We start from the raw sequence: 16,982 nt of genomic DNA on the forward strand, positions 1-16,982 counted from the left end.
GGAGCAACTCAGAAGCAACTCAGAATATTATTCATCATAAACATCATTAATACAGAATTAAAAGTGCATGGTGATAAAACAGGTACCACAGCCTACTGCATGCTGATTCTTTGCTGTACCTGAGAGTCTAACTGGAGTCACCAAGGGCAGATGGGTGCTACCACTGCCTCATGGTAAAGGGGACAGACATATTCCGGGTATTTTTTCCAAGCTTGTTTTATCTGCACCAAACCAGCTCACTCGCTAGTCTTCACATAATATTGAAATTTGTTCTGCTGCATATTAGCCCTAAGATGCACCTTTTAATGCAGAAAGTGACACACCTTTTAATCCAGAAATCGATAAGTGAAAACCCATTCAGAGAGGACTCATACATCTATCACACAGCACTGTAAGGGAAGGAAACAACTTTCTGGTTCCCTCCTCAGTATCTCTTAATAGATTAGTAGAGATTTCTTGTGAGCGTTCCCTCCAGTACTCACGCTCCACAAGAATGTCAATAAAGCCTCAGGAGTAATGGTTTGAAAAGCAAATACAGGCTTTGGAGGCAACATATGGGCAATTGATCGTGGTGCATCGCCAGGAAACGAGAGTATGAGTCAGTGCAACCAGCAATACAGCAGTATTGCAAGCTGGCAACTAGACAGATGAGCTCCCAGAGAGGAAATGAGAAGCAGCTGGAGTTGTCTCACTGCACACATCAATCTCCAAGCTAGACTGTCTCCAAACAAAGGTATACTGGTTTGTCAGTGCCCTGCATTCAATTCTAGAGCCTGAAGCACCCAAAGCATCTCCTATGAATACACGAGTGTCTACATGATAGTTTCACCAGTGCAATTAATTTCTCATGCTTCCCTACAAAAGAGACCCAGTTAGAAGAATGAGGCTATGTTTGCTGTAGCTGAAGCCCAAGAACATCCATCTCAATTTTCCCCAGACTTCTCAGCACCCCTTTGGTTTTTGTGGCTGAACGTCACAACAATCAGCCACTCCAGGCATGAGGTCTCCTCTCTTCTGACATCTGGATATGGAGTACCAGAGAAGGGCTGACACATCCTGCCTCCATCTGCACAACATGCTCATGTCTTCTCCAGTCCCCCAGACCGCAGGGTCATGGCCTTGGAAGCACTGTCCCACCCACCCTCTGCTTGTGACACCCACTGGTTTCAGTTCTGGTTGGCCGTATCTCAGAATGTGTTTCTCTCATTTGAAATGAGGCTTACAATGCCTCTATACAGAAATGTGATGGTTGTAACTACTGCTAAACTTCCTTCTGAAACACAGTGTGAAAGACTGGAGCAGTGTACACATCTGAAACTGAACATATGCACATTTTCATAACATACACTGGAACACATGTTGAAGAGATCTGTCAGCTAACAAAATCCAGAAATAGCACTAAAATGTAAGAGCTAAATTACCATGATTTTTACATTCCTGCCATTTTTAGTGCAAAGCACCACAGCTCTATAAAGACATCAGTGAATTAAGCTTCATAAAAATCATGAGATGTACACAATAATTACCCAGCCACTATAGATAAAACAACGATAAGTTACGTAGAAAAAACACACACTGATATGGTTTTGGTATCTCTGAGTGCTACCAAATGATACAGAATAATGAATACTATTTGCAGTGCCATAATTGATGAACTGCACACTCTCACTCCTGAGCTTTTTTCAGAATTGATCCTTGCAAACGTTTCTCCTTCTAAGAAAACCTCCCGCCAGATCTGGCTTTTTGAAGGCCGACTCTCCTTTTGTTTTCTGACTCCATTTCTCTGTTTCTCTGCCATGATTTGCTCAGCGTGCACAGAAAGTGAACATCCATGTTGGAGGCAGACTCCTGATTTCTGTATGTCTAATTCTGTGCTCTGATATCTATCCTTCCTAATGTAAATATTTTCTAGGACTCCGTAATCACAGATGGAAACTGCCTGTTTCTTATTTAGCTTTAATTACTCCTCATTCAGTCTAAGCCTTTATGCAGGCTGGTCTTGTTCTCTGCAGTATTATAGTCTTAAGTGTCTCTCCTGCAGAATCAAGGACCGTGCCTTCAGTAGCTGTATAGATTCCTTTCCAAATGTCCAGGCTCAGTGGGTTTCAAATGGAGCATCTCCTGGTCTTGATTTAGAAGTGTAAAAGAAAGCAAGTACTCTTTTAACAGCAGCACTGAGAAAGAAAATGAGAATGCAAATGTACTTGTGAACACAACCTTAGGGCATTCAAAGATTTCCAAAATACACAACTGCTACTCATTTAGAAAAGCTATGTAATCTCTGATTAATACCAACTGCAACCCAGAGAGGCTACCGTCACTGGAGGGCCAGTGTTTTACTGTTCATAGGGAAGATGCAAGCTGAGACGACTCAGACATTAGCTACAGTGTTCAAACACCATACATGTCAATACTTACCCAAACATAATAGGGTCTCCTGTTGTCAGACCTCCATAAGCATAAAACTGTCATTCCCAATAGGATATGAGTAGTATTTTACTTCTTGACAATGAGTTCAATTTTTTAGTTACAGTAAACACTGCCTACATGGCCTGCGTACATTCTGCCTGGTTTCTAAGCATTAACCCAGCCAACCATCCAGCCCATGAGTAAGGTAGATATGCAGTTATTTCAAGCCATCAGAAGAGAATACAGACCCCACACCCCTCAGCCTAGGACTGGACCATGGTCTCCATCTAAAGTTACGTTTGTGTAAATACTGGTTAAGGAGTATCTAAGTTGGCACTGCTTCTTCTAAAAAACAGTGTTCTCGTACTCAGAGGCCTGCTGATTCATAATGAGAGAAACAAGCTATGCAACAAAAAACCTGAACGTCATATCCAAAAATAGCCAGGAGTTCAGACCAGTGCAGTAATAGCACTGAAATATTGGTACTAATTACAGGCCAACAATTGCAGACCTCGGAGCTAAGAGTAGATTTCTGAAGCAAGCCAGAACAAGATGTACTCATAAAGACAAAGCACTGTGGGATGCTATCATGAAAATGGCTGCATCAGATCAGCCTCACACCGAGACATGCAGGAGAACCTCATAAATCATTAGTAAGCTGCAGTATGTCATTATTTTAAATAGCTCTTGAAATGAACACCAGAGCAAAAGCACCTACAAATATCCCTCCTCAGTAATCTCTAGGGTTCAACCCTGGGCTCTATGAAGCCAGAGCTTCATTTACAGGATTAGGCAGGCTAAAGCCAGGCACAATTAATAACTCACAGAACACCTTCCTTGGCTTTGCCTGCTCTATCTGGATCAATGCTTCCAGGGCTGTCACTGTCTCTCCTCAATGTTATATTGCCAGCTCTTTCGCTCCATGTCTCCTGCTTAACAAGAGGTTCAGCACATGCATGCCAGCAAAGCGCAGTGCTTTCAGCAGTTCTGCTGCATCACCATCCCCTGGTCCATGGTAGGGATACAGCACGCAGAGGGGTGGCCTGCAGTGCTGCTTAGCACTGCATGCAGGAGGGGAGGAGACCTGGGAGCATTGTGGGCAGGCAGAGAACCTGCCAGGGAAGAGGAGGAAGGAAAAGGGAGGTTCAAGCAGATCAAGTGTAATGAAGATGGAAGAAAAAGACAGGGTGTGTTTGCCAGGGCACTGCAGAAAGAGGATGGTCTCAAAACACAGAATTGGAGGCACTCTTGGAGATGATAGGAGGAATACAATCACAGGCTGGATTAGAAGGAAATAAGAAATCATGTCCTGAAACAGGGCAGCTTCTTCAGTGCGTGGCTGCTCTCGTCTCGCTAACCAGGACGCAGTGGCAGGCACAGACGCCAGACACAACAGTCTCATCCGAAGCTCCACAGTGCCAGGGGAACACAAATGGCTTTCCAGCTTCACCATTCCCAGGGCAAAGCACACCTGCTCACACACATGCCTTCTGGTTGCCTCACATCTCACTCCCATCCTGTCTGGAGCAGCCAGATACAGGCCTTCTTAAAGACCCACATGCATGAGCCTGAGCAGCAGGGCCTGCTACACTCTGTCTCTTCCCATGATGGCCAAACATGCATCTGGCACCTGCCTGGGACATCAACCTGTCTCTTGGGGAGCTCGGTCAGAGCACAGGCCAGCAGTACCTCCACAGACACCAAGGGACAGGGAAAGACCACCAAACAGACAACAGCCAACCATCTTCCTTAATCTTGTTCTCAAAATAAATGACCGGTATTCTTTCTCTCAACTTCTAGACAAAGTATTCAGAGCAACTCAGACACCCAGCATCATGATCTCTATTCAAACACATAAAGGACTGCAAAGTTACTGGCACGAATCCCACACTAGTGCTGAAGAACCCAGTTTCTGGATCCATGTTCCCATATCAGCTGTCAGCACGAAAAAAAACCCCAATACAACACTTCAAAGTTTTTAGCTCTTCTAAAGGAAAAGCGAAATGTGATCTCAGCACATCTGAAGGCCCAGAAATCATAAGATGGATGAAGAAAGACTGCTGGGTTTTGTTGTGGTTTTTTTTTTTTTGGTCAGTCTCCTGGTCTGGGAACAACAGCTAAGCCATTTTTTTTTAACACATTACATTAGCAGTTCTGCTATTTGCCCCCAAACACCACTTCTTCAGATTCTAATTATAGTGGCACTCTGCAAAGTAAAATGACTAACAGCTTAAAATAAGAGCTGGCCCTAATATGAAGAAGTAGGTAAACACTGAATAAATGCTGCTTTTATCTCCCTCTCTGTACCCACTAAAATTTGAATATGAAAAAATGGTATTTTCTGTGTCGTAGTTAATAGCCATTTTTCCACTACAAGGGTTTCTAACAGCACATTTGAATCCTGCTCATGGAAAGTTCTGTCCCATCACCAAGCACAGAGGTACCTACTGAAGACAAAACCAGAAGTTGCCATTTCAGTTCAGGACATTTTTGTCTAATACTTCAGATATTTCCAGCCTGCATATGGGGCCAGAACCACTTTCTTTTTAAGCGAGGCCCCGCAAACACTCTTGCACCTGCAAAACTTAATTTGCATTAATTTGCTGTGGTACTTCTGGTAAGAAGTTACTTACTTGCTGAGACAGATGTGAAATCTGTTCCTTGGGCAGCGAGGAGCACAGCATGTGCATTCAATAGGCACGAATAAAAAGAAACTGCTACATCAGTATTTGTGGCACAGAATGTTTTCTGGGAACATTCATTTCAGAGGAATGAATGCCTGCCCAGCAAGGGCTGCTGCACTACCAGAGGCTGAGCTGGGCATCAAGGGACCAGAGTCCTCCTATTTCTAGCTGAGAAATGAACTACAACCTTAGGTGAGGCTTTCCAGAACATTTGGTTTTTTGCTCCTTGAATAGGTTCCCTATTAAATAGCGTACTTAAGGATCTTTTTTGTGGACAGATTTCTTGATATATACTGTTCCCCAAATGCTTGATTTACGGCAAATCTCAATTTGAGATAAAAGCCATTGGGAATGTTCAGTTTTGACTGTTACAGAAAGTCCTTACCTTCTCTACAAGTCCAAATGTGAGTTAGCTTATGCTACAAAGTTAAGAAAGCAAAAGAAGAGGTCAGAACAAAGTGACACCTCAATCAGTCTGATCTGAGCCCTCTCTCCAAGAATGACGTCTGACTGACATCTCAAAACATTAAAGCACCATTCAAAGTTAACCCTTTTAAAACTGGCATTTCAGTTCATTTTGGGAATTGTGGCTCAGCTGGGGCTCAGGGGACACTTTTGCAGCACACAGTAAAACCAATTTTGGCCCAAGGAAATTCCCAATCGGTTGGGACCTACCAAATGTCTTTGGTTTACCTCTGAATGTGCTGGGCTTTATTCAGCATGGTTTGAGAAGTCACACAGGTAGCATCTGACCACTAGAAAGACACTCACTAGACCAGAACTCTGCTCGGCACCATGAAAAAGGGGAAAATGTGCAGTGGAGCCCTGGGCATAGCACCAGGCCCCCACCTTGGCCAAGGTGGCTGTGGCAGAGGACACCCAGGGACCTGTGATGACACAGGGCCTGCTGAGAACACCCAACCCCAGCTCACCCACCTCATCCCCACCAGCCCACACAGTGTGAGTCATACCCTCAGGTACGGAAATGAGCAAATCAAATCTGAAACATCATGCAAAGGGGAGTGTGTGGCACCCGATGGCTTGCAAAACAGATCTGTAAAGTGCCAGAGAGCCGGCCTGGGATGGGACACGGTCGACCTGCATTTACTGGGTGGTATAAGACAAAAGTCCTCCGTGGAAAAGGGGCTGGGGCCCAGCTGTCAGGTGGGGATGAGTGCAGAGAAAACAAGCCTGTAGTTTTGTGCTCATGTCCTAGCAGTGTAGGTTATCTTCCTACATGCAAGCAGGCTGAAACCAGAGCGCTGTCATGGCGTCACCAATGTCACAGCACTGTTACTGCAAACACAGCAATCCCTGCTCCCCCTCCCCCGGGTGCCCGGCGCTGCCGAGCGGGGCGGGCCGGCCGTGACGCGTTTCCACCGCGACCCGATGGCGGCCGAGCCGGTCGAGTACGAGGCGGGGGAGCCGCACACCCGCGTGTTCCGTGTGGGCTCGCTGGGCAGCGGCTGGAGGCAGTGCCTGCAGCACCGGGACCTCTCGCTGGCGGAGGAGGAGAAGGAGGAAGAGGCGGCCGGCGCCGTGGCGGAGGAGCTGGGCTGCACTGTAGAGACGGCGGCCGAGCTGCGGGCCTTGTGCAATGTCGATACGTTAGTATCTGCTGATAAAGAGAGGGACCCAGAAGCTATTCCTGAAGACAGCGGGCTGGAAACTCTTCGGTTTAGGAAGAAGGCGCTGCAGAAGCGAGAAGAAAGGATCGTTGTGGATCGGGCTTGCAGACAGGAAACGCTCACTTATGAGATGGAGTCGCACGCCATTGGGAAGAGGCCGGACGACGCGGCAGACCTGGTGGAGGAGGGAGAGCTGCTTCTAACTCTGAATGTCTTCTATCCTGTCATCTTCCAGAAGCACAAGGAGCACAAGCCCTACCAGACAGTCCTGGTGCTGGGCAGCCAGAGGCTCACTGAGCTCAGAGACTCCTTGTCCTGTGTCAGCGACCTGCAGATCGGCGGGGAGTTCAGCAGCCAGCCAGACCGAGCACCAGAGCACATCAGCAAGGACATCTACAAATCTGCCTTCTTTTATTTTGAAGGCATCTTTTATAACGATAGCAGGTACCCAGAGTGCAGAGATCTGAGCAGAACCATTATTGAGTGGTCCGAATCTCGTGACAGAGGCTATGGAAATCTTCAGTCTGCCAAAATGGAGGACTACACGTTCAGTGATCTGTCCCTCAGAATTGGCTATCCATACCTCTTCTGCCACCAAGGGGACTGTGAGCACATCATCATCGTCACAGACATACGACTTATTCATCACGAGGACTGCCTGGACAGGAACCTCTATCCATTGTTAATCAAAAAACACTGGTTATGTACCAGAAAATGTTTTGTGTGCAAAATGTATACAGCCAGGTGGGTGACTAACAAGGACAGCCTGGCACCAGAGGATCCTTGTTTCTTCTGTGATGTTTGTTTCCGAATGCTCCATTATGATGCAGAAGGCAATAAGCTGGGAGACTTTCTTGCATATCCCTATGTCGATCCTGGGATTTTCAACTAAAACGGAGCCAGAATGGATTTAGTGGGATGCACTGATGAAACTGTTGCTCCAGCTGTTAAAACCACCCAACAGCTTGAGCATTGGCCATCCCATAGGGTTTGGGGTTAGGCCTTTACTATTCTCCTCCAAGAAGGAAGGAGCCCTTTGCATTTTAAAAGTGTTTCTGGTGTGCTTTCACAGTCGCAGATATAAGCTAGCATGGAAAAATATATTCAGATGTGTATTTTAATAAAGTACATTTTTCAACTACAGTACAGTAATTTGGAGATTAGACTAAAAATCTGGATGTTTTAAAAAGAGAATTGCCCAGGGGGGTTGTGGAGTCTCCTTCTCTGGAGATATTCAAGACCCACCTGGACGCCTACTTGTACGACCTGGTGTAGGGAACCTGCTTTGGCAGGGGTGTTAGACTCCATGATCTCTGGACGTCCCTTCCAACCCCTATGATTCTGTGGTTCAGTGAACACCCTTACAAAAGCAGACGGTTGTTGTTTGGTGGGTTTGGGTTTATTGTTCTTGAGAAATCTTATGCATCCAAGGCTCTGTTAAATTTAGAAGGATGAAAACATGATCTTTGGGCATCTTACCTGGAAGATGCTTCATCATGGGGATGTGGGCTATGAAACCCCAACACTGGAAACCCCAGCCACCTCACTGCATTTGTCTGAAGCACTGAAAGAAGCCCAAAGCAAGAACACCATCTTATTTGCCTTATTTCTTAGATTTTTTAAAACATTCCAGTCTTCAGCTCAGTACAAAGATGCAGAAAAGCCTCCTCCCTAATGGAAATGCAGAGCTGAACAATACGTTTGTCAATGAGCAAATCCCCCAGTAAAAGGTCTGACTCATAAAGTAATGAAACAATTACTGTTAGATGCTATTATTTATTAGTTATAGCACAGTAGTGCTTACAGGCTAGGACAAGCTCCCACTGTGCCTGGCACAACCCAAACACTGAGCGGAATGCGTAATCCAAGTGTTCTTATTTGCAGAGCCACTGCTTTATGCCCAATTTTAGTCTCTTAAAAATGCAAACAAATGATATTTCCATCAACTCCAATAACAGCAGCACTTATGCTGTCAGGAGGAAGGCAGCCTGCCCTACTTGGGAGTGTCATCCCTTCTCTCCATGGCAATTCCAGCAGTTCACACTGACTCAGTATGAACTCACTGAGAGAGCAACCCAGGTGGGAAGCACCAGTGTTAGTATGCAGGCTTTTGCCTTGGCGGATATCTCTGGAAAAGCAAATTAAAATGCAAAGGTAACCCCTGATGAGTGGCAGCCTGAGAGGGGAGGGGATAACACTTAGAAGCAAACATGCAGATAGGCAGCAACCCTCAGGTTGTCCTCTAAGGCAATCTCAGGTTCTCCAGGTGAGATGCTGCATGATCTGTCAGCTGGGATATGATTGAAGGTTTTGGCTGTGGGAAGGAGAATGGATGCTGAGAATTAGGGAAGTCGGCTCTGTCATGCTGAGGGATGTTCTCTGACAGCTGGAAGAAACTTCACTGCTGAAGTGATTTACAGTCAGATGAAAAGAACAGCATAAATACCACTGGGAAATTCATGGAGAATGATGAAGGATATGATCCAACAGGCTTTACCTCTCACTTAATTTACTGTTTCTATTACTTTACTATTTAGCCTCAGCCTGTGTTTTTTGAAGATACCATTGTGATCCAAAGCCTGCTGAGGTCTCCAGAAAGGCTCAATTCACCTGGACTTCAAATGAACCCGTACATTTGAGGGAGGCGGCTTGGCTGGTTTGGGTTTTTTTTTCCTTTTTTCCTTTTTCCTTTTCAGTCATCTTCCTTATCTGCGCTTTTCCAGTCCTAGTGCAAAACAGCCCATGACAGAGGTTCAGGGCCACTAGCACTGATGGCCTCAGCTGGGCAACAGTCACCTGGGGGCTCTTCCTTTCAAACACTCCAGACAGCTGAAGTCGAAGGCTGTCAGAAAAGCTGCTGAAGTGAAAGCCATACTTAAGTTCTTCTTATCCGCTAGGAGACTCTTTCCTTTTATTCCTGAGTACTTTCCTATGAGGCTAAAAATACTTCAGTGGTGAAAGGCTTTAATAAGGGAGATAAGGTGACACCACACCAAATCCTGTAATGCTGGAACTGTTTGAAGGAGTAACGGCAACACAAAGGTCTAGTTAACATCATATCTCTTGTTGAACTCAAAATAGCACCTAAGTTAACACATCAAATAATGGTTTGAGTTAAGCAAGGTGCTGAAGAATTCTCTTGGCTTTCTTTACATAGACGTATCAGAGCTGCAAAGACTGCAGTGCGCTACTCTGATGTGCTGCACCACACCGGGCACAGAAACCACCCAGGAACCCCCGTGGCAGGATACGAGTTCCCCTGAGCCTCCTGACTGACTGCTGACCTCAGCTCACTGGTACTTACAGTAATCTCCTGGCATAAGGGATTCACAGTGAGACCAGCCTACCTCCACTCCAAGCACCTTCACCCTGCTGGCACAAACTGGAGGTGCTAGAGAAGAAACAAGAGGGAAACCCTGTGCTCCTTGGGCAAGTGTTCTGTGCTTTGTGTCTCAACCTCTGACTGCCATAAACTGTGTCATTCCTCAACACAGATTCTCCAAGGTACAAAAACTGGAGAAGAAGCAATCTGTTGTTACTGCTGACTTAAACCAATATGTGAATCTCAACCTGGAGCAGTAGCAGGCTGGAGAATAACACAGTGCACCTCTAGAGGGTCCAAAGCGAGAAGGGAGCTGCTGCTTTTCAGACACCATGATTGACAAAAGTGGACAGAAATGGATGCAACCACTACAGACTCCATCTTCCCATAGGAACGACACTAGGTCAGAGGAAGCCAAGAGCATCTGCACACTGATATTTGCAATAACACCATTACAGTACATTATAAAATCCAAGCACAAAGCAGGCCAGTTTCTCCGCTGGGACTTAATGTTTATGGCACTAATTACTACTGAAAATTATCCCTTCTGGGAGGGTAGGATCCCATTTCTTAAGTATCCTGCTTATACGAAAACTACTGGATAACTTAAGTCAGTGCTGAGACCTTGCAGCTTTCCTTCTCACAGTCAGGTAGGTACCACTGTGGTTTTTTTTCCGCCATCCACAGCATCAGACAGTCCTTCCTCATAATCTTGCCTGACTGGTGCATCTATCACCCATGAAATTTCACTTGAGCTCATCCAGGTCACTGAAGCAAACTCCAAGCAAACAAGCATGCCCTATAGAAATAAAGACAGATTACTGATGCTTATCCAGTAGCACTGACAGTGCAGAAACCAAAGCAGCTTTGCTGTGTGCCATCTGTATGGTGCAGCCTGTACAACCTTTCCAAATGGAAGGAAAATTGCAAGGTACGTGAAGCCAATCTGCTGTATTCTCCTGCAAGGTCTACACAGCTGACAGTTATAAATTAACCTATTTTCTGATCTTTCATGAACATCAAAAGTGCAGCAAAACCCATAAATGTTGGTAATAGCACATACAGTTCATGTCATACCATTAATCACTGGTAGCATTACTGCCAAGTACGTGACAGTCAGGATGCAAACACAGCCCATGCCACGTAGCATCCACCTCTGTGGGCTGAATGCAGCTTGTTGAGAATCACGGGATCATCGAATCTTTATGGCTGGAAAAGGCCACTAAGATCATCCAGTCCAGCCATCAGCCCACCCTCAACATGCCCACTGACCATGTCCCTCAGTGCAACCTCCTATCCAGTCACTGTAGAGTGATAAGGTCTTCTCTGAGCCTTCTCTTCTCCAGACTAAACAACCCCAGTTCCCTCAGCTGTTCTCCACCAGACCTGTGCTCCAGATCCCTTTAGTCGGTAAAGGCTGTCCTTTTTGTGTGTCTCCAGAGCACACACACAAAAAAAGAGGGGGAGGGTGGCTTTTTATTTAAATAGTCTCTAACATTCAAAAGGAATTAGATAACAGCTATAATGGATTCACCTACTCTTGATCCTTTCTGCTGCCAGAATGTTTGGTGTAATAAATCATAAGAGCACTACATTACCCTGAAGCTAAAAATGGAGCAGAGTCAGGAGGCGACACAGAGCTCTGCACTCAGAATACAGAACTGTATTCACAACATCTGCACTTGGTCTGATTTTAAGCTTCCTCGGGTGGGATAGTAAACCCAAAGGAGGTGGGAAAGGTTCATGAGGTGGATACTGCACAGGCTGGCATTTAAGTCTTTCTCCTTTCATCTTCACTCTCATCACATTGTGATTTAGGTTGGACTAGCTCCTGGAAAGGGTCTTGCTTAGCAGAAGGCTGCAGAAATTATTTACATTTCCCCATATCTGTGATGTCTTCTGAAGAGAGAGGGCACAGCTGAATGGCAGGACAATGGCAGGATGCAATACTGCCTTTCTGACTTACTGATTCTATGGCAGGCCAATGGAATCTGCTGAACTCCTGCCATAGGAACAGCTAAATTAAACTACCTCAAGGGCCTGTTAGTTTTAATGTCTGCCAGGACAAGTTTGGGGAATGGTTTAAGTCTTTAAGCTTTAATAAGAGTTTTACTTTTAAAGCTGGATTTAGTAGATGGCTAAAATATCATGCCCGAATACTAACACTCACTTGAATTTGAATGAAGCAGCATGTTTCAGCTGTCATCAGTGGCACTGCCTTTAGGACAGATTCCTACCAGAGAACCAAATGTAATAAATGAAATGAGATCTTTTTTTTTTAAAGTAGTTTTACCACCTAGGAACTGAGGGAACATTTGTGAGGAGATAATGGAAGTCTGGGACTTCAAACACCCACAGCTGCTAGGGAGTGCATGGAGCTGCTGTCAGATCCCTGGCAGTCAGCAGTGCAACATGTTTACCCCATAACTAGCTTTGTGCGACACAAAAACATCTGAAGAGCTCTGTCAGTGTCCATACGGCATTGCTCTTTCTAGCCCAGTCTAACAGATGTCTGATCTTAGGGTGCCCTGGCAGGCTACTTGGATCTTCCACACAGGTGTCTCCACGGTTTCTTCTGCGACTGATTTAATGGAACAGGAGAAAACAAAAAGCAAAACCCAGATCTGCTTCTTGCAGATGTACGCAAACTGCAATTATGCAAAGAAATCCTCCTCATTAACAGCAAATGAAAAATGCGAGTGCCTTTTCTAAAAAAGAAGACTAAAAAGATGAACAGTTAATGACTGACGTGCTTTGAATTAGCAGTTATTAAGTCCAGCAAGACTACTGCACTCATGATGTGGCTTGATCTGCATTAACCTAGCCCTGGGAAGCCTCAGGATTCTTCCATTTCCCCTGAATTATGTTTAAGTCTACACTGAGTAGTTCATTAAGCACATACTGTATTAGAAATCAAAAAACCCTTTAACTTTTATAAAGCTATAAATGGATTTCTACTTCAGATCCCAAGTTCCTCGTTTTAAACCATAAAACCACTTCTAGCATCTTTTTTTTTTCAGCTTGAGAACAAATGAAAACTCCAGAATGCAGGCACTCACACCCAGCTAGTGCAACACCAACTAAGATGCTGCATAGAGTTAGGCAGACACACCAGTGCAGAGGAGCAACAGAAAGCACAGTGTGGGGGAGGCTGCTGCCTTCCTCCCTGCTCCCTTCCTCTGCTGTTTGTCACCAGATGTCTGAATACAGCAGAGGCTCTTTCCCTCGTCCTGCACAATTCCAGACTCATTAGTTACAAGGGATCTGACCAAGGGAGATGGTTCTGTTGCTCACACCTGATACTTTCTGCATGATGTAAAACCAGCAGACTTACAAGCGATCCAGTCTGCCTGGCATTCTGGCCACAAACCAGCACCACAATGTATTCCCCACTGAGGAAACTCTGAGTGACAGCTAAAACACACCAACAGGACTTAGCTCGCTTCAGGCTGGTTCCTGCTCAACTACATTTCCCTTTTTAGAAGTAATTTTAACTCTACTTCCTGTAAACACATTCCCTGCACTGTTTTCTATCAGGCACCTTAATTAGATTTTTACTCCACAGTGATATAATGATCGAAGTGCAGCATGTATTCTCCAGCCATGGACCATCCCGCTACCTACTTCAGCCCAAATGAAGCGTATTAACATTGCAGAGTACTCTCTCACTTCAGCACTGAACACATAACTGCCATCTAATGCTAAATCCTGGGGGCCTATTTTTGTTTACTTGTACAGAGTTTATGTCAACATGTCTATCTATTCCCAGCAGAACTCCCTATCAAACATAACTGAAAAACAAAACAAAACAAGCAAACCACAAAGAAAGCAAAACTAGAAGCTATTTTTAACTCCTAAGACAAAACAGTTTCTCCCCTCCTCTACACAAAGCCTTACAGATGCTGCAGTCTTTGCTGACAGAGGATGGAAGGGCTCCATAGCTACCAAACCACACCGAGATGACCTGGGAATACAAAATTCCCAGATCATCCCAAGTTTTGCATACAATTTCCAGGGTAAAAATCTACAGAAATGGTTAATTTCTTGAGCTAGGCTCCAAAGACTTTCAAATGTATTTACAATGCAGCTGTAGAAGAACAAGTGAGAAAAGAGCTAAAAGCTGGAGCTGAAGGAGGAAGGTGGGAGTTCTGTAAGGCCAAGGTCTTTGTAGGCTTTAAAAAAAGTTCATTAACTGAGTTCTTGTGCAGGAAGAACATGCTGAGCCTATAATTTGGTCTCTGCTGGAAGAGATGCATTGCTCCTAACGTTTTTCCTGTCAGGAAATACTTGGGGTTTTTTTCCTGTACTTTTTCGTTCATAATAGGATCTTTAACTCCCTAAGGCATTACTTTAATTAAGAGCTGAGCTCTGTGATCTGAGGACACTGCATTGTGCATAACCACTGCTTTAAACAGTGTTCGAACATGAGCTACATCAGGTATGTAAAACTGAGATTAAAACCATCAGCATTAAGATACGTTTTGCAAAGCACCTTCTACTGATGATGTGCCTTGATTAAAACCTGAATGTTACCTGCATGCTGTGGACATCAGGTCTATCATTCTAAAAACAACTGAACAATTTTTCTTCATAAAGTTTAATTGTATAAAGTGCTGCAAAGCAATGTAAAATATTCTCAACCACCTTATGAAGACTGTGGGCTAATATTAGCGCTGCCAACTTACTCAATAAAAGGAGAGATTAAGCTTGTTGTCTTAATTGCACTTGTATAATCAATTTATTTGGATACTGTAGAACAGAACAAAGTGGTGCTGTCATTTAATTTAAACACCAGCAAAAAATTAACATTTGGACTGCTAGCTAAGCAGCCATAAATTACTTCCACTGCTCACAGTGCAGTGCTTGTATTTTTGCTAGCCGTATGCAGCTTAATGACATCCAAACAAACCAATCAGTCAAAACAGTGAAACAGAGTGAAAATCGATCTTAATACTCTTGCCCCTTTACCATGCCAAAAGTTAATTAGTAGTATTAACATTTGAGTTTTGAGGCTCCAACCAAGGTTTGTTTCAGCTGCTCTAGTCAGTGGAGGGATGCAGAGCAAGGGTGGTCAATGCAGGATCACAGTATTTTAAGAAAAGGCTGAGATTCAAGACCTGGGTTTAGAAAACATCCTGGAGACTTTAGAATATACACTTCCAATGCTTTTGTCTTTTGAATAATGAGTCTTTTAATTCTTATTCTCCCAGCTCTCTCCTGTATCTTGAGAAACTACACTTGGTATTTGAAGGCAAGAACTGAGTACAGTCATTCCAAAAAGAAGTCCTTTTGAAACCAGCACAGTGCAATGAGTGTCCCCGTAAGTGCATGCTTCTTAAAATGGAAGGAATCTTTTCAACCAATATTATATTTAATCTTCATTATGTGAGTAAAAACAAACAAAACAAAAAAATTGGACCTTGTAATAAAGTTATTGCATCTAATGTTTCCCATAACATGATGTGCATGGTTTACTGATGCATCTCAAGGAGGCCCTAAGAAGAAAAAGCAGGCTCAGTCCCTCCAGGTGCTAACCACAGGCTTACAGACAGAGAGGGGGAGAAGGAGGCAGCTGCCTGCAGTCCCACCTTGGCAAAATGAGGCTAAGCCTCAAGAAATGAGGAAGGTAAATCTTGAAAGAGGCAAGTCCATGCCAGCCCTGACTGGGTTGGAACGGAAGAGGAGTCACCTATAATTCTGCAACTACAATGTGCTGTTCCTCTGGGCTTTCTGATCCCCTCAAACTGATTTTCACAGCAGCAGCAAGGATGGAGGCTATCACGACAGCAGGGATGGAGACTACTATCACAGCCAACTTCATTTCCAAATGTTCACTGAAAGGCAATCAGAGGTGATGTCCTCCCTCCTGCCTGCATGTAGACAGGCCTTCTGCTGAGCCGGTGTCAACTACACACACAGGAAGCACCACAGTGACTGGATCAAAGTAAAGAAAAACTCAGCAGCCAGCTCAGTGAGCTCCACATCCATCACAGTCTCCTGCAGGTTTTCTTCACTGATCCAAATGAACAACGCTAGAAAGCAACTTCTGAGGCAGCCAAAGAGAACAAAGAATTATAATCAGGAAAAACAAAAACAAACAAAATGCAATGGTAAATAAAGCAATCAAGTTGAGATTGGGTTTTCACCTTGCTTGAAAAACTCCAACAAGACCACAGAACAAGTATGCATTAGTCAGCTTCTAACAGGCTGCCAAGAGTGCTGGGACACTGTATGTGTTTGCAGAGACTGTCTGTCTGGGCCTCTTCACAACTCCAAATGCCTGCTTCTTGCTAGAGGAAACCCGGGATACTTGTGCATGCATTGAGGTCACAGCAAGGTCGTTCTTTCAGAGTTCTGTTTTGGATATCATCTGCTCAACAGAGCTTTGTTTAGGCCAAACCATGGGACAGGCTGTCCAGAAAGTCAGTGCTATCTCCATTCTTGGAGATATTCAAAACTCCGCTGCAGAGTACCTGAGCAATCTGCTCTATCCAGACCCACTTTGAGCTGAAGGAACAGTCATCCATCAGTCCCGTCCAACCTGCTTGATTCAGTGATTCACCTTCCTCCTAAGACTAGTGAGCTGAAATTGTGTGAGACGCTAATGTTCAAAAAAAATAACCAAGGTAAAAGTTGAAGGAGGCCAAATTTGCTGGGGTAATCATATGGAAGGAATCCTAAGCTGAACATTTTGAGGAGAGACATGAACAGACTAAGATTTCGCTAACTTCTGTTCTACTGCAAACCAGCCCAGTTGTTTCAAGCTCACCGTAGGCAAACACTATTTTAAGAAAGAGAACTGAAACTTTTAAACTAAATATAACTCCTGAACAGCCATAAAAATATTCTGAAGTGCCTTTTTTTCTTAGTGAATTCCTTTAACAATTATAGCTCAATCCAACTTTTATGAGGTCGCAGTCCATCCATTAATTTTAGTGC

General features: G+C 44.4%; 2 protein-coding genes across 2 annotated transcripts in view; one reads left to right on the plus strand and one right to left on the minus strand.

The window, feature by feature from the left end:
* Positions 1–16,982, minus strand: part of LOC146762364 (uncharacterized) — a 47,797-nt gene that overhangs the window by 3,733 nt on the left and 27,082 nt on the right. The gene's annotated exons all lie outside the window — the stretch shown is intronic.
* Positions 3,615–7,864, plus strand: SNAPC3 (small nuclear RNA activating complex polypeptide 3). Its single transcript, XM_085538694.1, has one exon. It carries the CDS (start codon positions 6,483–6,485, stop codon positions 7,611–7,613), a length of 1,131 nt encoding a protein of 376 aa, XP_085394820.1. The 5' UTR covers positions 3,615–6,482; the 3' UTR covers positions 7,614–7,864.

Source organism: Coturnix japonica, chromosome 1 (genome assembly GCF_054131305.1).
Source record: "Coturnix japonica strain WE chromosome 1, WE-NBRP24, whole genome shotgun sequence".
In the NCBI taxonomy this organism is placed as follows: Eukaryota; Metazoa; Chordata; class Aves; order Galliformes; family Phasianidae; genus Coturnix; species Coturnix japonica.